Here is a 22,652-nt window from a genome sequence, read left to right on the forward strand (position 1 = left end):
AAGGTTGTGTGGTGGCGAGTGAGTGTGGGGGTGCAGAGCTCAGAATGCAACTCTGTGGAATCAACATGTCTCCAACTCCCATTTTGTTGAGCCACTGTGCCACTATGCTGTTGTTGAGAGATGTTGAGAGACATCGGTGTCCAAGACTGGTAAAGAGCCCCAAATTCGATTGAGGAGTCCAATTGCTGTCCAATAGGTCCAATTGCGGGGGGGACTGGTGGCAGGTGAGCTCCCCCGTGGATTGAATGGTGGGGAACCAGTGCTAGGGGCAGACTAAGACTACTAATAAGAGGAGACATGGATCCTGCTGAAGTGGCCTGTGCTGCCTGTGGGCAAGAACTGGCTTCGAGCCTTTGCACTGATTATCATCGCGACTCCCAACAGACCAGCTGCTATGGACTAAGCAATGGGGGTTGGTGGCAGAAAGGAGACATTGGCCTTTTTCGTTCCTGGGCTTTTGCACCATTGCTCTTTTCGCCATTGCTTAATGTAGTTCAGGGATCAGCAACCTTTAACATCCAAAGAGCCATTTGGACCCGTTTTTTCACAGAAAAGAAAACACTTGGAGCCGCAAATACTTTTTGATATTTAAAATGAAGATAGCACTGTATATAGATTTTTTTTTACCTTTACCCTTTGTATAAACAATTATAGTGTGTTGCTTATGAAATCCATGAAGTGCTACAGAGAAAATATATTTTATTTATGTAAAGAACACATTTTGAACTCTTAAAAAATAATAACCAAAAAACACGCCGAGTTGAAGGTCTCTTTCAAATGAATTAAAAGCTGAACTTAAATTATCCATGTAGCAAACAAAAAATGCTGTGAGCTGTCATCCAAGCGGGCGGGATAGACAGCGGCGCAACGCAAGCGCATCTTGGGACCACGGGCGAAAGAATGCTTCCTCACCACTCTCTCCTCCTCCGTCCTTTCCTCCTCTGGCCTCCTTTCCCTCCTTCCCTCGGTGGGATAGACAGCAGCAGCGACACCAACAATGGTGCTGCACTTGGGATGTGAGGGGCTCCCTCCTTCCGCGCCCTCCCTCCTCCCTCCTCCCTCCTCCCTCCTCCCTCCTTCCTTCCTTCCTTCCTTCCTTCCTTCCTTCCTTCCTTCCTTCCTTCCTTCCTTCCTTCCTTCCTTCCTTCCTTCCTTCCTTCCTTCCTTCCTTCCTTCCTTCCTTCCTTCCTTCCTTCCTTCTCACTCCCTCCTGGCATCCTTTCTTCCCCTTGTCTCATGCCTGGGAAGAAGGGAAGGATATGAAGCTGAAGGGAAGGGGAAGGGTGCTGCTTCTGCATCCCAAGTGCAACTTGCTGTCGTTGACGTCACCCCCACTGTCTAGCCCGCCCGCCCACTTGGGTGGAAAGTGGGATAGACGGCAGCAGCGACACCAACAATGGCAAGTTGCACTTGGGATGCGGTGAGGGCTCCTCCTTCCACGGCCCCTCCCTCCCTCCCTCCCTCCCTCCCTCCTCCCTCCCTCCCTCCCTCCCTTCCTTCCTTCCTTCCTTCCTTCCTTCCTTCCTTCCTTCCTTCCTTCCTTCCTTCCTTCCTTCCTTCCTTCCTTCCTTCCTTCCTTCCTTCCTTCCTTCCTTCCTTCCTTCCTTCCTTTCTCACTCCCTCTGGCATCCTTTCCCCTTGTCTGGTGCCTGGGAAGAAGGGGAAAGGATGCTGGAAGGAGGAAGGAAGGAAGGAGGGGCTGGGGAAGGAGGTGCGCTCGCTGCATCCCAAGTGCAACTTGCTGTCGTTGACGTCACCCCCACTGTCTAGCCCGCCCGCCCACTTGGGTGGAAAGTGGGATAGACGGCAGTGGCGATCCCAACAACAGCAAGTTGCACTTGGGACATAGCGAGCATGCCTCCCTCCTCGCCCCCTCCTTCCTCCCTCCAGCGTCCTTTCCCCTCCTTCCCTCATCTGGGGCCTGCTGTCACCTGCGTCTGCTGGGGCTGACCTCCGATCGCCCAGGGTAGTTGTTCGGCTGCTTATTATGTGGCTGCGGTCCTGCAGTCCTGGGATTGCCCATCCCAAGCCACACAGAGCTGCAGTACAAGGACTAAAGAGCCGCATGCGGCTCCGGAGCCGCGGGTTGCAGACCCCTGATGTAGTTAGTTAGGAGTGTGGGCTACTAGGAGCAGTTCGCTCCTTTTGCATTTTGTTAGCTAGTTAATTTTTCCCTATATATGTATATGGTTAGGGAATGTAGTTAGCTTTTTCCTTTTCATTGTCAGGAGTGTAAATTAGATGGACTTAGCCACCTCCTTTGGAGTAACTAGGTAGTGCTATCAGGTTGTTTTGTGCAGCAGTTATAGTTTATTGTAGAGAAGTCTTAATATAGAATTATGTATTATTGTAAATGTTATGCAGTTATGTATTGATAATGTTAATGTTATGTAGTATATATTGATACATTGGAAACGTATGTTGTGAATGTATTGATATATTTATATTTGGTATTGTTTATATATTGATATTTTGATATGCTGATGACTGAAAATTGTTATGTATTGTTATTACTGTACTATTAATATATTGTTTTGATGTTAATGTATCTGACAGTCTGGATTTAGTTTGATGTTTGTTGATGTGTATTAACATAGTGCTGCTGTTATTGCTATTAATACACTGTTAGGTTTGTAGTGTTAAGTTGCCATCTGAAATTTGACTTTATTTCAGTTTTATGTATTTATTAGTCATAGTGTTATAATGTATTTTATTTACTTACGTTGTTAGCCGCCCTGAGCCCTTTGGAGATAGGGCGGAGCACAAATTAAAATTGAAATCAAATGAAAAAATACAAGGCTGCTTACCTACAAGAACAAGGAGGGGAGTTCCTTTTGTGTATATGTAAAGAGATGGGAGGCGGGGGATTATATCACTTCCTTCTTGTGCCCCCTGTGTGTCTACTTCTGTCTGGCTAATGCATGTCTCTCTCGTATTTTATTTATTTTTGATTTGATTTGTATGCCACCCTTCTCTTTACAGTCAGTGCCTTTTGTGAGATATACTGGATGAAGCGGTCCTGCAGCTATGAGGGCCCCAAACCATTTAGGGCTTTGAAAGTAAGCACCAGAACCTCGAACTTGATCTGGTACTCTATCTGGAGCCAATGCAGCTGGATGGATGTGCATCTGCTGCATTTTGTTGCAGCTGGAGTTTCCAAAGCACACTTAGAGGTAGCCCTGTGTTGAGTGAGTTGCAGCAGTCCAACCTAGAGTTGGCCATTGCATAGATCACTGTTGCTAGGTTGATTTGAGACAGATAGTGCTACAGTCTTGTCTGGCAAGAATGGTAAAAAGCAAGGCAAGCAACATGTGATTTGAGCCTCTGTGAATAGAGAACCATCAATTAACACATCACAACTCTTGGTGGTTGATGCAGGGATTAGCTGTGCCCCCCATCAGGAGAGTCTGCAGTTGGCAACCTCCATCCATGCCTCCCTAACACTGCCACAGGACCTCTGTCTTAGATGGATTTAGCTTCAGCAAGCTCTCTTTCAATCACTTCAGCACAACCTCCAGATCACTGTCCAGAAAGTCTGGGACAGTATTCAGATGGCCATTCATCAACAGATATGACATCCCAACCCAAACCTCCAGATCAACCTGGCAGGAGGGCACATAGAGTTGTTAAACAGTATCAGAGGAAGAATTACCCCCTGCGGGACTCCATAGGGTGACAGTTGGCATGTTGAGATTCTTTCTATATTTGTTATCCTCTGTTACCGGCCATGAAGAAATGAGTTTACCCACTGTAAGGCTGACCTGCGAATCCCAGAATTGACATCTTGCTCCCTCCTTCTTTTATGTGTGTCTGAATGATGTATCTACCAAAGATTAATTTTTACGAGACCTGATCTCAGAGTTCCATGTCTGTACAAGGGGACTAATAATAATGAACAATACATCTTTTGTTAATACTTAAAAATGATCCTTCATGACCCCTAGCCTGGATAGCCCAGGCTAGCTTGATCTTGTCAGATCTCAGAAGCTGCTAAGCATATGGGTCAGTAATTCAATTAATGCTTGAATGGGAGACTATCAAGAGAAAAGGGAAGCTAGTGACTAACCTCTGTTGAGTGTCTTGCCTTGAAACTCCTATTGGGTTGCCATAAGTGGGCGATGGGACCTGACAGCTCTTTTCACCCATCCATCCTCCATATGGATTCATTGACTAGTTTTTTGGATTTGACTACCTTGAACCCTCCAGAAAAGGAATCCAAATGTTGTCCTCTCTATATTTTAGCTGACTAAGCGTATATATTTCTTATATGTATGACATGCAATGGTCATTGAGTTGGATTGTTTTCTTGAATAATCTGCAAATACTAGATGCCCATTTTACGTTCATTATTTAATAATTAGTAGTACTTTTTGTATTAGACTGTGAATTGTTTGCAAAAACGTCTCCCATGAATAGACTGGCACAACTGAGCCTCGTACTGCTCTGTGGCCTGGTTGTATTTTGCAGGAAAGCTCATCTCTCAAACTTTCTATTATCTATTTGTTTAAATAGGGATAAATGTTTCCTGGTCTCATGTATCGCTATTTGACAATACTGGCATGGTTGGGTGGGGGTATATACACAGGAGAGGCAAGTGTTATAAAAGATAAGTATAGAGACAAAAGGTTTTATTATGGGTAACAACACTTCACATAAAGAAGGAAGCTGTAGGATTTGAAGAAGGTGAGACAACATACCTATAGTTGCTAAATCAGGTTCCGCTTTACCATTCTCTTGCGGTTTTGCCCCATAGTATGAAACGCATTCATGAGCCATTTTTATTATTGTGAATAAATAGCTATTAAGAAGAAGAAGAAGAGTTTGGATTTATATCCCCCCTTTCTCTCCTGCAGGAGACTCAAAGGGGCTTACAATCTTCCTTTTGCCCTTCCCTCAGCTAACAAACAATCTCTGTGAGGTAGGTAAGGCTGAGAGAGTTCGAGAAGCTGTGAGCTGTAGCCCAAGGTCACCCAGCTGAGCATGTGTGGGAGTGTACAGGCTAATCTGAATTCTGGATAGCTCTCTCCACCTTTGTAGCTGGCAGAGCTGGGAATCAAACCTGGTTCCTCCAGATAAGATACACAAGCTCTTCACCTCCTATGCCACTGCTGCTCCTTCAATACATACAATTTTGATTAATATTTATGTAATTTAATTTATTAACTGGTTTTTCTTTTGTATGCAAAACAGAACCCAAATTCACGGGTTTCCATTTTAAGAGTTTAACTTCCATTCAAGATTGTAAATCAAATACTTTGTAGGGTACAAATTTTCCAACATAATTTTTTTTTTTCAAAACAAAGTTTAACTCTTTGGTAATAATTTTGTTTAAAACATTTCTGCCAAATATATGCCATAGAATGTTTTAGAAACTGGGTATAGGCCTGTCTAAAAAACTAGTATAATTTGAGAGCACATAAGTAAAAAAATAAAGGTAAATGTTCATTTTACTATAAAGTCATTTTATCCTGGTTGCTACACACATTTTAATGTAGTACTCCTTGCTCGTGAAAGTACCACATCAAGGTGGATATAAAGGGCTCATCTAATCTTCCAAATTCTATTTCTAGCACTAATATGCCAGTATAGCTTTGACTTAGTTTTGTTTTACTCAAAAAATAAAAGGTTACAGAAAACACATTCCGGGGCCTTTTGATTCGCTAATCATTCAAAATGTGTATTTATTTTCTTCACTGAAATAAAAAAATCCACACCCTCAGCCCTTTCAAGCAATATTCTACTTTGGGAAGAGGGTAAATTTCCCAGTTTTTCCATTAGAATTTTTTTTGAAAGGTATTGGCTTTTTTAATTATTGTGATTGTGTATATATATTATTTGATGTATATGTGTATATACATTTTCAGGCTGTTAGCTCTTACCCTGGAGCCTAAGCTGGATCAGAAAAGGTGGGGATAGAGGGTAAATTAAATAAATAATATAATAATAGTTGCTGTGGGGTTAGCATATAGGGGAGAGTGTAAGTCTATTGACCATCTTGCTGGTGGGTTCCCAGGGCTAAACTCCTATGGCCGGAGGGAGGGGGAGGAGGGAGCCCAGTATCTGGATTCGGCCCTTTACCCACCCTAGTGGAGGGAGGGAGGGGTGGCATGCAAGGGAAGAGGAAGAAGGAGGGATGGCATGCAGAAGAGGGAGGAAAGGGGAGGGGCCTGGCATTTGGACATGGCCCACCCACCCCAGTGGAGGGAAGGGGAGAGGCGGGAGGTGGCATGCAAGGGAGAGGAAGGGGGGCTCTGGGTGATCTCACTGCCCCCACCTTGCATCTCTAGCAGAAGGAGGAGGGAGGGGAGAACATTACTTGGCTACTTGAAAAAGAATTCTAGTGTTCAACCTTGTTATGCCCCACAAGTTAAAAAAATCACTTTCCTAGCCAATTTCTACTGCAGTTTCATTACAAGTTTGTTTCAGAACCTAATTCCTACTTTCCTGTCCACATATGAAATTGCAGGGAACTGAGGAAGAAGACATTTCATGAGTGAAGGATACAGACAGCAAAACAGAGGTAGATCCCAAACCGAAATGTACCCCTAAATACATTGTGATTAGAAAAGATGATACTTCTACTGTAGGAGTGGGGCATCTTGTGTGTGGGTACGTGATCTCGCATCAATTGCAGAGAGGCAGGAAATGATGAGAATTCTTCCATGTATGTACTTCCTGCTTGAGGTCTTGGGGTCACCTTCAGTATTTTCTCAAGTTCTGCACAGAGAGCAGACGCAGCAGTTTTTGGCTCTGGCAAAACCCTATTCGTAGTCTGTTTGTGTCAGTCTGATGCTTGTCTGAAGTCCTTAGAGAGATTTGAGTAAAGCTGAACCGCTTGGCAGGAAGAGTAATCTAGCCGCTTGAAGTTGCGCAACCGCTTCGCTGGGCGTGCGAGGAACTTTTCGTTTAATTATGGACGCAGGCAAGGTCCTTTTTCGCTTCTGAACAGCCGTAAACTTGCCCAGCTATTTCTGCGGCGCGGAGGCGCAGCGCTTCCCGCCAAAGACAGGCGTGCTGCGCAAGGAAGGGGAAACGCCTTACCGCCTCAAATGGACGTGAACGCAGCATGGGCTTGAAGCGGGAAAATCTTAGCGCCCGGCATCGCAGTCATTCCAGTAACCCGGCCAAGAAAAGACAAAAGCGCCGGGAGCTCCAGCGCCTTCCCAGGGCGCCAGCTCTAACCGGAGACTTGATAGCGTACCCTCCTCCGCCTTCCCAGGGCCTCGGAGCGAGTCGAGGGAGCTACACCTCAAAGCTGGCCTCCCTCGACCAGCTGTAGCTCTTCCCTGTATGTCACCAACAGGCAAGACCCACAGGATCCTGAACAGAGGGAGATTCAAATGCTGGGCGCGTTAACTCCAGCGCTTCCTCCTCCTGGATGAACGCCGCTTCTGCAGTTTCTTTTTGCTTAGTTTCTTAGAAGGGAGATAGACAAAGCTCTTGATGCAAGAGATCAAAGGACAGCTAATGCCCGCCCCGCTGCCGGGTCCTATTAGATCCCGCGAAGTCTCACCGAGGACTCCGGCTCCTACAGAAGGGACCTCTTTTAGTCTTACTCTGGCCTGAGGAGGAAGAAGAATTCTCCAGTTTAGACGGGCTCTGATGGGGAGAAAATTCTCTGACACAGAGGAAGCCCCCTGGAAGCCAGCTGCAGAACAATCCATGGCCACAGTTCTTCGAACTGAAGAAATCCAATCTTTAATTTCTAAAACTATCTCCGCTTCTGGATTCTGCCGATGACTCCTGAGGACGCCGGAAGAGCAAATCCCCCCAGCCTTCCATTAATGCTTCCAACAAGCCAATCATACACCGGGCTATCAAAAGGAACATCACCTATTTCCCCGCTGATAGGGGAGGGCTATTAAAATATTTCCCTGTTCCTGAATGCTTTGTTAAATGGACTCATAAGGAATGGCTCAATCCCACTGCCCACAAGGGCTTGCCCCCCAATTTTAAGAAAAAAAAATATCTGATGCTCTCAGTACCCGTTTTACTGCCCCTCTTCCAGAATCCTCCAGTCGATGCCTCCTGTAAGTCCCATACTATCTTGCACTACTGCAATTTTGGCCAAGTGAGGGAGGGTAATATCAAAGACCTTTTGATAGGAGATCCCAGAGTCGGCTGCACGATCTCCAAATTAGGTTGACAGCCATCAAAATCCCATCCTCCACAGTGCGCCATGAGTCCCGCATGCAGTGTTTTCCAAATGTCTCCGGAGATGGTTCCTGTCGAAGCTGTACCATCAGAATGGTCCGAAGGGTTCTTTTGCTGGCCAGTCCTTCCTTAGCAGATGCCTGCTTCTCAGCCATGTCACTGCCTAGCGAGGTTCCACAGCAGATACTTCTAACATAGCCATGAGCGTTATGCCTGGATTTTCCTACAGTAAAGTTTCAGAGCAATCCAAACAAGCTTGGTGCCAATGGTTATGCCATACTGGATGGGCTTTCATTTGGGAAAAGAATTGGAGTCCAAGTCCTTGTCCCAAATGGAGACAACAAAAGAACCCGTGCCACATGCCAAATGGAGTCCGGGCATCCGACAGTGTCTTTACCAGCAGCAAGCTCCTCTGCCTGCAGTCCCACAGTTCCTTACCCATGCAGTCTGCAAGGGCAGGCCCATTCACTCTGGCAGAGATCAACATTCCTCTCGGCACTGAATGCCCTTTCTCCAACAATGTAGCCAAGGCCAGAAGCCATCAACTCCAGCCGAACAAGCAATGACGATCAAAGCATCCCGGTGGGAGGCCGTCTCCAACACTTTCAGCACTGTTGGCACGAGCCACGTGGATAGGTGGACAGCGAGAGTCATGCAAGTTCATGTGATAGCAGGAGACCAACGGCCCTCCTCATCGCTTCCTGTTGATTTACGCCCTGCCGTGCCAGAAGGATCGGCCTGAGTGCAAATTTCATCTCCACCTCACAAGACCCAGCCATGCCCAACCCAGTACTGCCGAAACGGATAACATAAAGGGCCTCCCATTTAAGAACTGCAGTCCCAAACAAGTGGCCCGGAGGCTGGGAATACTCAACCTGAAGCGTCCCACAGCCCCACGTCAATGGTCCCAAGTCCGTGCCCAGGCATGAAACCCTTCTGCTCAGTTTTACTTCCGGAAGATCTGCCCACTTCGCGCCAGATGCTGGCTTACCGTTGGAGTCTGACCAAAACCTGTTACTCCATCGCCGTTCACAGCCCGCACAGAGTACACAGGATTAAGCCATGGGATCGTCTTCATTATCCAGTTCAAGGCATGCGTAGCTATTCGGATTCAGCCACGGTCCCAAGAACCTTTCTCCAGCGTACTATTGGCTCCAGTCATCATGCTGAGGGAATAGGGGATACACGTCTTCACCCTACCACCTCGACGATTCGCTTGATTCCGCCACGCCCCATCCTCCAAGGCCATCACCGACGCCCAGGTAGTTCAAGAAACCTCTAGCATTGTGCATGGCTTTTTTATCAGTAAACAAAGGTGCAAGTTCTTTCATTCCTCCACACGGCTAGAATACCTAGAGTGCAGTGCTGGACACGGTACAAGACTCTTTTCATCCCAGAAGCAGGCTGTATGAAAAAATCAGAAAAGCGACATATTACCAGTCACCGCGTCCAACAGAAGTACGTCCTTGCTAAAACCTTGGCAAGTTTGCTGGGGATTTTCATCTCAGTAATCTACTCCGACCCAGTTAAGGGTACGCTTCCACGCCGCAGACCGCTCCAACAATTCCTCCGCATACCAGCTGGACATTATTGCCAAAAAAGACAGAAAGATTAACCATACCCCCAAGAGTTGCGCCTCCAGCTACTCTTGCGGACGAATCCGGCTTCCAACCTCAGACCAGGCCAGAAAACGTTATTCACATGCTCCTTCAGGCTCGAAGCCTGCCCAGGCGCGCCAGCCAGCTTCGCCAGCTACACTCAATCAACTGTATGTCCAGGGAACTTGGTCTCTGGAAGAATCCCGCTCCATATCAATGTGCTGGAACTTCGGCGACTCTTCCTTGCCTCTTCAACATTTTCCACGCCACAAATTCGCTACCAACATGTCATCATAAGAACGGACAATGCTGTCAAGATGTACATCAACAACCAGGAGGCTCTAGATCGGCAAAGGCTCCACTCGGAAGCAACAGAAATCCTCCGATGGGCGAGGAGAACTTGAAGGTATCACTTTCGAAGCCTACTACATCAGGAGTCCAAAATCTAGAGAGGCAGATTGGCTCAGCAGGCCAGAACCTGTCGCTCGCGAGAAACCGAGTAATGGCTACTCGATCCACGTGGTCTTCTTCAAGATGGTGCAACACCTTTCGCACTCCGAGGTAGACCTGTTCGGGGCTTCCCCAGAAGAACCATCAACTTCCAAAGTTCATGACCCGGACACTACCATCCACAGGCAGTAAAGTAACGGTACGCCTGAACGCTGCGATTTATGGCCTCCAAATCTCCTCTATGCTTTCCCTCCCCTTTCCCTGATCCCCTCGGCTCTGCGCATAGCAGGATCATATCCGGCATTTTGGTGATCGCCTTGTAGCCCCCCAGATGGCCCAGGAGACCCTGGTTCCACTCACCATCCTGAACAACTGTCCATCGCGAGAACCCACTTCGAGCTCTCCGCCTAATCACTTCCGCCACTTCCTTGGCGAAATTTATCACATTATTGCATCCCGATCCAGCTTTGGTCTGGTTTGACCGCTTAATAGCTCTTGAGCGGGCAAACCTCAGGAAAAAGAGTGCTTTCGACGAAGAAGTCCACATCTACTATCTTAATGCAGCCAGACACAGGGCTCGAGCCAGTCAAATTCGCATCTAAGAATTGCTCATGGAAGGCCGCCTACGCTTTCAGGTGGTGACATATGACGCAAACGGCTTATGACCCCACGGAACCATCCATCACCGTTATCTTGGAATTCCCTGCAACAGGGCTACTCAATGGGACCTCAAGTGTTTCCACCCTTGCGCGGAGGCAATTGGCAGCTCAAACGCTTGCTACCGTTAGTTATCCCGCTTGTGTGGGCTTATATCCCCTATCACCAGTATCCACGGGACGTTCTGAACTTCCTAAGAGGGTAAAATTGTCCCAATATAACCTGCGCGGTGGTCCACAGGTTTCCCTCTTGGCGCCTCTGAGCAGCTGTCCTATCGAAGCACCTCACTAGGCCCCCCGTTAGAACTCCATACAAACGGTACATATCAAATGGAGTGGTAAAGGTTTGAAAACGCCATTATTCTTAATTGCAATAATCGCCGACCAGAAGAGTGGCTGAACCCTTCGCTCTTTCAATAAACTCAAAGTTCTTAAGCGTGGTTCCATAAGGATAGGGGTATATGCGTCTTAAGTGCAGATCCAACTTTCATTCCTAGGCGTTAACTCCCCTTTCCACGTCATGCCAGGGAGATCGTTGTTCCCAACTTTATGCCGAGACCCTTCTCATCCCAAAGGAGAATCGTATTGGCACACATTGAGATACGCACACGGCGTGCCTTAAAAGCATACCACATAACAAGAACGGAGGAGTTCCAAAAAAAATCAGAGAGTAATGTTCATATCAACATTAGCCCATGCCCAATTTGGGAGGCGCTAAATGTTCACAAGGCAGCAATCAGTGGTAGTACCCTGAAAGCCTGCACATCGCGAAACGCATACAAAACTTCTTAGATTCTACGGTCCCTCAGGGAGTCACAGCTCACTTCAGTGCGCGCAATGCTGCGTAATTAACGCAGCAGCATTCGAAATCATCATCGGTGGGCAAGACATCTGCAGGGCAATACCTGGTCTTCCATTTCCACCTTTCATACCGCCATTATAAAAAATTCGGTCCCTGGCCTTCGGCAGAATCAGCACTTTGGCAAAAGGGTACTGGAAAGTATCATCGGGGACTAATGAGCTCCCACCGAATCTCGGTACACTAATTGCTTTCGGGAGGTCCTACACAAGATGCACCCCCATCTCTACAGTAGAAGGATCCATTGGATACTCACTGTGAAGGAGTCTTTCTACTGTAGGTAGAGTGGGGCATCTTGGCCTCTCTAGTTCCATTTGTTTCCCGATGTTACTCTCTCTGTTATCAACTAAATTCATGTATTCAGACTGTTCAACGTTTAGGGTTGTCGTTATTGTTGTCACTGTTCTGGTGCTCCTAGTTCTTGCCGAGCCGTTGTTTGTTTTTCTTCCGTGTTTTAGTTGGTTATATGTTCCCTGGTTACTTAAAGTGCTATAAATTACTATGCCAGGCGTAAGCACTGAAGAAGGTGACCCCAAGACCTCACAGGAAGTACATGGAAGAATTTCATCATTTCCTGCCTCTCTGCAATTGGTCGAGATCACACCCACACAAGATGCCCCACTTAACTACAGTAGAAAGACCCTTCACGGTGAGTATCCAATGGATCCTTCCATTCCTTCTAGGCCCACCCTCTTCCCTGTTTCTTTTAGGCAGTGTCTCCTTAAGGCAGTGAAAGGACATAACTACCTTTCCATTTTTTTTGAAAAAAAAATAGGTTTCTCTAGAATTTGTGTAAAATAAAATATTAAGGCACTCCAGGGTGTATTTTATGGACCAATTTATTCTAACCCTTTTTTATCACAAACATCAAAGGCATGTATTAATAGACCAATAAAATATGTCCTGTCATGTTCAGCAAGCAGTAAGACATCTTCTAAGTGAGACATCAATCACATCCAAGAAGCTTTCAGAATAAGTGTGTTGCTGCTGTTGAAGACTCGTAATTTTATTGGCTTCTTTCCTACCCAGATGGGAAAATAAAGATTGTTGAATCATCTCACTTGTAGCTGAAATAGTGTATTGGGTTTTTTAAAAATCTGTATAGATTGTTCTAATTTAGAGTTAACTGAAGTTTGTAATAACAAACGATCTGTAACAAACTGCAGTATTAAAATGTGCTGTAAATTGTGCATTAAAAACAACATGTGCATTTGTAGGGAGAAACTAGTTTATGTGTTCCTTTTTGAAGTGCTCAGGTATTTGTCGTACACCCTTTTGTGGTAGAGAAAAATCATGTTTTCTTATTGTTTCAGATGTTTGTATTTCATTGGGATAAATGAAGCTGGCTTGCGTGAAATAAGGCAGTACATTCAATTGGAGTTCTTTCAGTATTTATTTTCTACTAGCTACTGTAAGCAGCGTATTTTGTGTGATTTCTAAGCTATCTCTGGATGCGAAAGGAGTACATTGTACTTGGTGCTGTGTTGAATAGTCAAGTAGTGCTTGGTCGATCCCCACTCATTGTTACTATGTGCTTGGGTCTACTTACCAGTCCTCAGGAACCAAAGATAGTCTAGACTCAGTTCTTAGCAAGTTCAGTTGTTTAATGTGTATACAGAGCCTGGAACCAAGACAAAGACTAGAAACAGAAATAGTGACCTGTAAACTGAACCACAAGGTTGCTGCCACAAGCTAGCTCAGCTGCAACCTCTCTTTTATAGCCAGCATCCCATTAGTGCAATAACCTCTTCCAGCTGGGTTACTTTAGTCTGGCCTCTGCAAAGACTTTGCATTCAATCCAGCTCACCCCATAGCTGCTAACCTTCTGCTGCTTCTCCGTTGCTGTAAACCAGCACACAGTCTCCTTCTGCATTGCGCCTGGGGCTTCAGAGACAAGGGGGCAGGTGACAGAGCTGGCAGGGTCCCCTCTGGCATAGTAGCAAGAGGCTGAAGAGTCTCAGAGCTAGACCCTGGCTGTGGATCCCAGCCTGAATGCTCTGCCTGAGTCTCTGGACCTGATCCTGCAGGAACTACTGACTTCTCAGGCTCTGGGTTTACAGGCAGTGCCTGGGAATCTGGAACCAAAACAATCCCCTTTTCTCTGAGTCTTCTCTCCAAGGAACCCCAGCCAGACCAGACTGAGCCCTAACAACTTCTTTGAAAGACAGTATCCTGTCAGTAATACCAGAAAGCACAATCATATTAAGCCTACAGAGAATGGTTAAGTGGCTCAACTAAGTTGCCAAATATATGCAAGTATAAAATCTGAGAATTTGTATTTTGCTTGAAAGCTAGTGTGTTCTCATCAGCCGGTCCTTGTCACCTTCCTGTCTGGGTTTCTGCTGCTGCTGTTCTTTCCAGTCTTTGCATTAATGAGACTGGGATTTAGTGGAATTTAATTAGAGGAATATTAAATCGCATTTCTGAGTTGGCTATCATGCTAATTGTCCATCCAGCATTTCTGGGTCTAAGCTGCAACCACTTTTTCATCATCTTCAGAATGTGTTTTAAACCAGGGGCTAATAATTGGATTTTAAAGGGCTGCCCTTGCCCTTCTCTCCTTGCCCTTCTGAAATCAAGGAAATTTTGAAACACAAATGTTTGACATTATGGCTGTCAGATGTCACACAGTTGGAGTTTAAGCCTGATTTTTTTCCATTTGTCATTACACATATAGCATCAAACATGTGGTTTTTCTTTCCTTCTCTTCCCTTCCTTCTTCTCCATGCAAGTAAATGCTGTGTCTGAAAGCAATGAATTTTGATACAATGTTCAGCAACTTGGCTTTGCAGAATTGTACTACTTTTCCCATCAGTCTCATATTATCCCCTCCCTTGCAACACAGCACTCCTTGGCCATAGCCACAAGGGAGAAAGATTAGAGCTGAATGGGGGGATTTTATTTCATTCGTTACCAATTTCATGACAGATAATACCTTTCTAGAAAATTATGGTGTCATGCAGATTTAGTTCTTGCTTGTTTCTAAGTAATTTAATTGAAGAAACTTACAGGGACAGGATTGTTAGATGGCATAGGTACCTTTTCTACAGTTTCTTTTCTGGGTTTCTTTTTTAAATACCTTTTGGCTCATGCTGAAAGCAGTGACAAAACGCACCACAGGCTTTAATAATCTTACAGGCATGTATCCTTGGTGTAACCTTAGTTTCCTTAAGCTTCAGAAGATGGCTATGATTCAAGGGCAATGGACACTTTGTGGAAAAGGCCGGGGTGCCATCGTGGAAATGTATTTGTCAACCAAATAACTGGTTGTAACAACCTGGTTATAACAGCCAGTAAAACTGTGGTGTATTTTGCAGGGGTGAGACAAAATTTGAAGCACCCCCCCCCCCCCCCCCGTTAAATGTAGAAAGTCATTGTTGAAAACCCCTAGTCCTAGGAATTTTTTTTAATATACACATTTAAGAACATAAGAACATAAGAACAAGCCAGCTGGATCAGACCAAAGTCCATCTAGTCCAGCTCTCTGCTACTCGCAGTGGCCCACCAGGTGCCTTTGGGAGACTTCACGTAATGTAGGATGTGAACCTGCCAATGGCCCTCAAGTCGCGGCTGTTGCTTCCCGATCACCTGGTCTGTTAAGGCATTTGCAAAATTCTCAGACTCCAAGGAGGATCAAGATTGCAGTAGCCATAAATCGACTCTCTCCTCCATAAATCTGTCTCAAGCCCTTTTAAAGCTATTATCCAGGTTAGATTTGCTTCATCACTCACCTCCTGTAGACAGCATACATCTTCCAAACACCACCAATCACCATCGCTTCGTGAAGAAGTGTTTCCTTTTATTAGATCCTCTAATTTCTTCCCCCCCCAGCATTTTCAATGAATGTAATCCCTAGTTTCCTGAGTATTGGCTTGAGAGAGAGAGAAAAATGTCTCTCCTGTCAACATTTTCTACCCCATGCATAATTTGCTAGTGGACTTCCCCAATCGCCATATCCCCCCCCTCAGCCAGCCTCCTCTCCAAACTAAAAAAAGAGTCCCAAAGCGCTGCAGCCTCTCCTCATAGGGAAGGTAGCTCTAGTCCCTCAATCATCCTTTTGTTGCCATTCTCCTTCTGCACTTTTTTCTATCTCCCTCAATATCCCAGCAGCAACTTTTTTGAGATGCGCAAGCTGACCAGAACTGGAGCCACGGTACTCCAAAGTCGCGATTAAGCACCATTGCTTATATAAGGGCATGACAATCTTTGCAGTTTTATTCTCAATTCCTTTCCTAATTATCCCCAGCATAGAGTTTGCCTTTTTCACAGCTGCCATGCATTGAGTTGACATTCCCATGGAACTATCAACTAAGACGCCTAAATCCCTTTCCTGGTTTGTGACTGATAGCATTGACCCCTATAGCGTGGATGTGAAGTTTGGATTTTTTGCCTTTTTATATAACATTTATATAACAAACAATGATATAATGGTTCTGGTGGGTTTTCCGGGCTGTGTGGCTGTGGTCTGGTAATTTAATTGCCCAGAAAACCCACCAGAACCAGTTGAATTCAACTGTGAAAGCCTTCGACAATACAATGATATAATGAACCATAGACAATAAGTAATAATAGTGGTTGTGAACAGCAAATAGTGGTGTAATAATGAACATTAAACAGTAATTACCTTAATAATCTTTGCTTAAATCATAATCTAAACAAATAATTGCCTTGTACTATGTACACCTACTGTGACTGGCAGCACCACTCCATGGTCCTTTCCAGGTGACTTACTATAAAGCATATTCATGTAAATATGGGCCCTTACTAGTGATTCTCCTCTACAGTGCAGCATAAGAGCTAGTAATCTGCAGGGGAAAAACAGCAGGCTGGAAGAGAGATCGTTAACTTCTCCCTGCTTATTCCTTCTCTTCCCAATACCTTTTCTTCAGCCAGCATTTAAAATCCATATGTACAAGTCTTCTGATTTTTTTTTGTTTTGATGTCTGATGAAATCTCATTGACACGCTTAGATTAGGTCAGTAATGAGTCAGCTTGAGCAATATCGAAAAAAATGGCAAAATTCAGATTTGGCTATAAAATTATCGGTATAGAATTTCTTCGGATTCATTAGCATTTTTTGCCATTTTAAGTGTTTTTTTCATGTTCAGCCTTTAGGGGGCGCATTGTTAAAGCTTGTGGCACCAAAATTTCAGAGTATCTTCAGGAGTCTCTTCCGATGACACCTCCCAGATTTTGTGAAGTTTAGTTCATGGGGTCCAAAGTTATGGACCCCCAAAGGGGGTGCCGGATCCCCCATTGTTTCCAAGGGAGATAATAGGAGATAAGGGTCTCCTTTGAGGGTACATAACTTCAGACCCTCTGAGCCAAACTTCATGAAACCTGTGTGGTATCATCAGGAGAGTCTCCTGATGATACCCTGAAATTCTAGTACCACTAGGTTAAAAATGTGCCCCTGACAGGCACCCCAACATTTCTCCAGATTCTCTGCTCTGAACTGGCTCCATTGCAGCCAATGGGGAATTTCAGGGTGTGTAAGCAGGGTGCACATTTTTCAAAGTAGAGGCACCAAGCATTCAGGGTGGCTCCAGGAGACACTCCTGGCAAGAGCACCCAGGTTTGGTGAAGCTTGGTTCAGGAGATTCAATTTTATGGACCCCCAAAAGGGTGGGACCTTGCTCCCTTTAAATCCGGCGCCCCAATCTATACCAAAAGAAGAACACTTCCCTTGTTGTTTAAAGGGAGCCTAGAGGGTCTCTTTAAATCCAACCAACCACTTTGGCGTGTATTGGGGGGGGATTTAATGAGATCCTCTGGGCTCCCTTTAAACACCCCCAAATCCATTGGAATGCCCAAATCATGGTTTAGATTCGGGCATTCCAATGGATTTGGTTTGGCTTGCATTTGGGGACCTTGAATTCAGCACAAATACAAGCCAAATTTGCTGAATTTGTAATGCGTTTGTTAGTAGCTATAGTAAACCGACTTGATCATTTAAAGTTTTAAGGGTTGCATGCAATGAAGCATGAGTGGAAACGTCCTAGCTGACATGATCACTCTTCCTACCCAACACTTTCTCATGCAACTCTGAGATATCTGAGCAAGGTGGAAGCCGAAAGTGGGAAAGATCCGTACTGGCAGTCATCAATCTATAAATCTATAAAAATCATCGGAATGAGCATGATTTGGATATTAAGTCAAAAGGAGATGAGTAGAAAAATAGAATTTCAGCAGCTAATATTTGTCAGTTTGTAAGTTTTATTACCTTGCTCTGGAAGATTCTCATTCAGTATAAATAAGTACTTTACCTGTGTAATCAAGGTTCTGGGTTTGTATGCACATTTGCTACAGGGTTTAATCCTTGTTTTCCCCCTGTCATTCACTTTAGGTTTTATTGTGTTTCTAGGAAAATGGTCTCACAGATGACATTGGAATATCAATGTGGGAAGAACAAATTTTCCTATCTCATAGTGCCTTGCTAGCAAAGAGCTGCCAAGCTGCAATGGAGTTGGCAAAGCATGATGCAGGGATCCAGAATATGGCATTTAAGTATGGAAAGCACATGTCTATGAGTCAAAAGGTATGCCTGCCCTCTCCCTCCAGTGCTCAAAATCTAAAATAATAAAGAAGCCTCAATTATCTTTTCATTTTGTTCTGCTTCTACAGATGACCCTATTTAATATTTTTTTAAACCACATTGTTCAATTTGAGCATTCTGCTCAAGCAACTGTTTATGGAAAGATATATAAAAAGTTATTTAGTTGTTTTAGCTGATCACCTTTCTGCCTGCTAGGGGCATTTATCGATGGATTAAAAAAGCATCGGGATCATATACTGAATACATTAAAATATACTGAAATAATAAAATCCTAGGAACCCCCCTAAAAAAATCAACAAGAGCATAACATTTAAAATAGGAGAACTAAAAGCTCATTCAAAAAATAAAAGTATATTTAATTTGCTTTAACAAGTTTGAAGAGATGGCACAAGTCTTGCTTCCTAGGAAAGGGAGTTCCACAGCCTAGAGGTGGCGGCTACACAGGCCCTATGGATGGTCCCTCAATAAGGCTTCCTCTGTGGGTCTCAAAACTGTCATAAATATGTCAAGGGAGTTTGTTGCTGCACTGTATCATAGAAACTTACAACTTTTAAAAATTACATATAGAAATTAAAAACCTAGTCGACAGAGGAAGACATTAAGGGTTGCTTTCTTGGCCTTCAGTGGCAGAGCAGTTCCTTTGGTTTGGGAATAAAATTGCAAAGCCTAAATATAATGCACAGGATAGAATCTTCCCATATAGTAAAAGTCCTTTATATAAGGAAAGAATTGATCCTTTTATTATTTATTGTAACAACATTTCCATTAGCTAAATTATGGGAAGACAAAGAATTCCTACCATAAGAAGCTAGTATGATAGGGTTTGGAAACAAGGTCGGCCCTAATGGGAGACCACCAAGGATGTTCAGAGTTGTAATGAAGAGCCAGGCAATGGCAACCATCTCTGAACATCTCTTCCCTTGAAAACTTCATGGTGCCAGCTGTTACAATGCCAAAAAAGGAAGCAGCAGCAGCAGCCATAGAAAGAAAGTTGGATGCAAATGGTCCCCTGAGGCTTCTACTTTCCTCATTAGATGAAATACATAGGCAAGTACAGACAGCTTTATATATTTCCTCAGTGGAGTTGTTTCAGGCCTGAGGATAGCATGGGGGTGTGTTGAGGGGGCATTAAGCACCTTCTCTTTCATGTCTCAGGCCAACACTAATCACCCCTCCCCTTACTTACCAATGAAAATGCTTCAGAGATGCAGTCACAGTCTCCTGGTGCCTTGCATTGTTTGACTCTGTTACACTAGAGTCTGGGGACAGAGGAAAGGCAGGCATGCTGCTTGGGATGAGCTCAGGCATTGTATTATCTCTTCCTTGCTTTCTAGCTGAAAGACTGGTATGTCTCAACTAATCACTGAATTAAGCTAGAAAGGTAACTGCTTTTCTGTCTCTGGGGAACTCTCACATCTCAGAAATGGTTGTCCTTACATTTGGAGTAAAAAAAATAAAACAGGATACAGTAAAACTTAACTATTCAAGCCAAAAACAATCCTTCTAGAATGTTTGAAAAGGTATATTTAAATATGAACATATGTGTTCTGTGGTTACAAATGTCTACATTTTGCAGCTGAACAATATGCTGATACTAATCAGATTTTGATCAGGCAACATAATCAGAAATGATCTGATTATGTTTCAGAATTCCTGAAAAGCAGTTCTTTTCATGTGGATATTTCAGATGGGGGAGGATGAGGACCCTTGCATCCAGGTGATAGCAAGTATTGATAAGGTTGATGTTAAATGAGGTGCTACTTTTACTTTACACAATATTTTGACTCTATGTTTCAGCTAAATGTCGACATTCAGCCATTTGTTAAAGAAAGTGGTAATGGTACAGTGGCCTTCAGTTTAAATTCTGCTCCAGTCGTTTTCCATCAGGAACTCGTTGGAAGAGAAGCCTGGATGAAGCAGATTAGAGAGGTAAATAAATGTGTATATGTCAATTGCTACAAGTTAATTTGATGGTTATAGTGTTTCCTGATTTTGTGAATGCCAAATAATTTGTAGATAAAATAAATATGCAAAAGTAGTGGTACACTGAAAGGGAGATTACAATAGGGATTGTCTCTTTTAAACAAAATACTATCACTGTTAAAGTATTGTCGAAGGCTTTCATGGCTGGAATCCCTAGGATATTGTAGGTTTTCTGGGTTGTACGGCCATGTTCCAGTAGTGTTTTCTCCTGATGTTTCACCTGCATCTGTGGCTGGATCCTCTGAAGATGCCAGCCACAGATGCAGGCGAAACATCAGGAGAAAACACTACTGGAACACGACCCGTAACATCCTACTATTAAAGTAATTTACTGTAAAATTCATAGTGTTGGGTTTTAATGTCTTGCTTGGCTTTGCACTCTGTGAGATTTTAAACAAATAAAATAGCAATTTTCATTTTTCAAGAATTAATTACTTCTAAGCACAGAGCAAAGAAGAGGCAGAAGGAAGAAGCTGCTCATGCATGTGTGATTCCAACTCAAAACACAGCTGGCTGGACTAATTTTAGGATGCTGATATTCTGTTTTGATTGCTATCCCTTCTCAATGTGCTGTCTTCATTCAAGCCCCCTTTCTGTTCAGTGGTTGCTTTTAAGCCATATGCTGGTCTCTTTTCGTGCCTCAGAAAGCTTGACCATGTGCTTTTTGAATGAATCTCCATTGGAATATGCCAGTGCATGAATTCCTTTAAGTCGACATTGCCTTTGCGCATTATTATTAACTTTCGTCATTTATCGTTATGTTTCTTATGTGCTGGAGCAAATGAACCATGGTTCCATCCACTGAGGTCTTTACTTGCGTATTTGGAAAAACTGACAGTTGTTTCAAAACCAAGGTCATTCTCTTGGTCCCCCTAGTGTAGTGCAAGCGGACCTGACTGCCTGCAAATGGCAAATACATTTTTTCCTATACATTATAAAGGATAAGTAGATTAGATATTTGTGGGGCCACTTTATGTTTATTGCTAAAATCCATTCTTTCCCTCTCCATGTCTTCATCACTGAAAAGACCATCTCCTTCAGGGCTAAGATAGAGTTTCACTAATAGTACATTCAATTGAAGCAGTTTATGGTTCCTGACCTTCATCTTCCCTATAACTCCCCCCCCCCCACCTCTTGCCCCCAGCTTTCTGAAAGAGTCTGAATAGGTTTTATTAAACAGCTTACAGTAGCTTTTAGTACTATTCTTGGAATGAACATTCATTTTATGTTATTTCATATGAAGTATGCTTTAGGTCTCCATAAAGCAGAAAGATAGGGTTTAAATGAATTAATGAATGAATTAAATAAATACGTAATCTCCTTTTGTGGTATTTTTATGGAACTGCAAATACTTTTTTGAGTTGCAGATATCTAACAAATGAAACTATTATGATTTTTCTTCTTGTTTTAAGGTGCAGATTAAAGGAAGTTTACTAGACTATACTGAGGTAAGTAATTTTAAAGCAATGTCTGTTTGCACTTCCTCTAATGAACAAATTATGTGTTTCTGATCATGCAGATGCTAGTTCATTCTTGATTTACTTGGTATTGTGCTTGGTGTATGAGATCCTGAGTCCTATGCCCCACCTTGCATTGGAGTTTATCAAACTAACTAATATGATCCAGCTGTTGTGGTCCTGGAACTATGTGGACCATGTTGGTCATGCAGAATGTCAGGGTGGTATATTGATTGCCAATGCTGTGGTGTAATCTAACAGCCTTTTTTAATAATCACATTTCTACCATTTGAGAATTTGAAAGCATGGCATAAAACTGCAAGAATTTCTTTCCCAGTATAATGTCCCAGTGTACGAACATTAACTAAAAATCAAAGTATGCAGCTCCGATCAATAGACTCATGTTTTGGGGAAGTCAATTTATTTCCCCCCTTGTCTTAGAGTCTCTAGGACAAAGTTCTGAGAAGAATGAACTCTATACTGTTCATCCAGTCTGGAAAATTTCTTTGTATTTAAACTAGATTGCAATAATAGTTGCTTCTGTTTGATCCATGGGTGCCAATAGACCAAATGGCAAATCACTGGTCACCTCTCCACAAGCCAATTTTTTTTTTAAGGGGAGGGAGTAGTAGAGGTTGGACTAGGGCGGAGGTTAACCCATTCCCCGCTGGTCATTTTTTTCCTTCTAAGGCAAATAGCTGGGGCAGTGTCAGGGGGATAGCAAGGAGAAAAAGGGCCCAGCCTCCAGCATCATAGCCCCAATCCAGATTCCCCCAGCTAGTTTTAAAAACAGATTTTTGTGACAGCGTAAAATATAGGTGTACATCTGAAATAATATTTCATGCATTGGTGAACTGTTCGTTGGACTACGAATGCTTATGCTACAATAAATGTTGGTCTTTGTGGTGTTATCTCGATTTTCCAAGATTCAGAGCAAAC

General features: G+C 43.7%; 2 protein-coding genes across 2 annotated transcripts in view; both read left to right on the top strand.

Annotated features, from left to right (window-relative positions):
* PDSS2 (decaprenyl diphosphate synthase subunit 2) overlaps positions 1-22,652 on the top strand; it is a 106,599-nt gene that overhangs the window by 68,456 nt on the left and 15,491 nt on the right. Inside the window, exons 5-7 of the mRNA XM_048493415.1 lie at positions 18,082-18,255; positions 20,071-20,202; positions 21,669-21,704. Of these exons, the coding sequence (XP_048349372.1) occupies positions 18,082-18,255; positions 20,071-20,202; positions 21,669-21,704 (342 nt within the window). The remainder of the gene's footprint in view (positions 1-18,081; positions 18,256-20,070; positions 20,203-21,668; positions 21,705-22,652) is intronic.
* The window catches only part of BEND3 (BEN domain containing 3), a 50,244-nt gene continuing 47,729 nt past the window's right edge, over positions 20,138-22,652 (top strand). Inside the window, exons 1-2 of the mRNA XM_048493402.1 lie at positions 20,138-20,202; positions 21,669-21,704. The gene's annotated coding sequence lies outside the window, so the exon portion shown is untranslated. The remainder of the gene's footprint in view (positions 20,203-21,668; positions 21,705-22,652) is intronic.

This window comes from Sphaerodactylus townsendi, linkage group LG01 (assembly GCF_021028975.2).
Source record: "Sphaerodactylus townsendi isolate TG3544 linkage group LG01, MPM_Stown_v2.3, whole genome shotgun sequence".
Taxonomy (NCBI): Eukaryota; Metazoa; Chordata; class Lepidosauria; order Squamata; family Sphaerodactylidae; genus Sphaerodactylus; species Sphaerodactylus townsendi.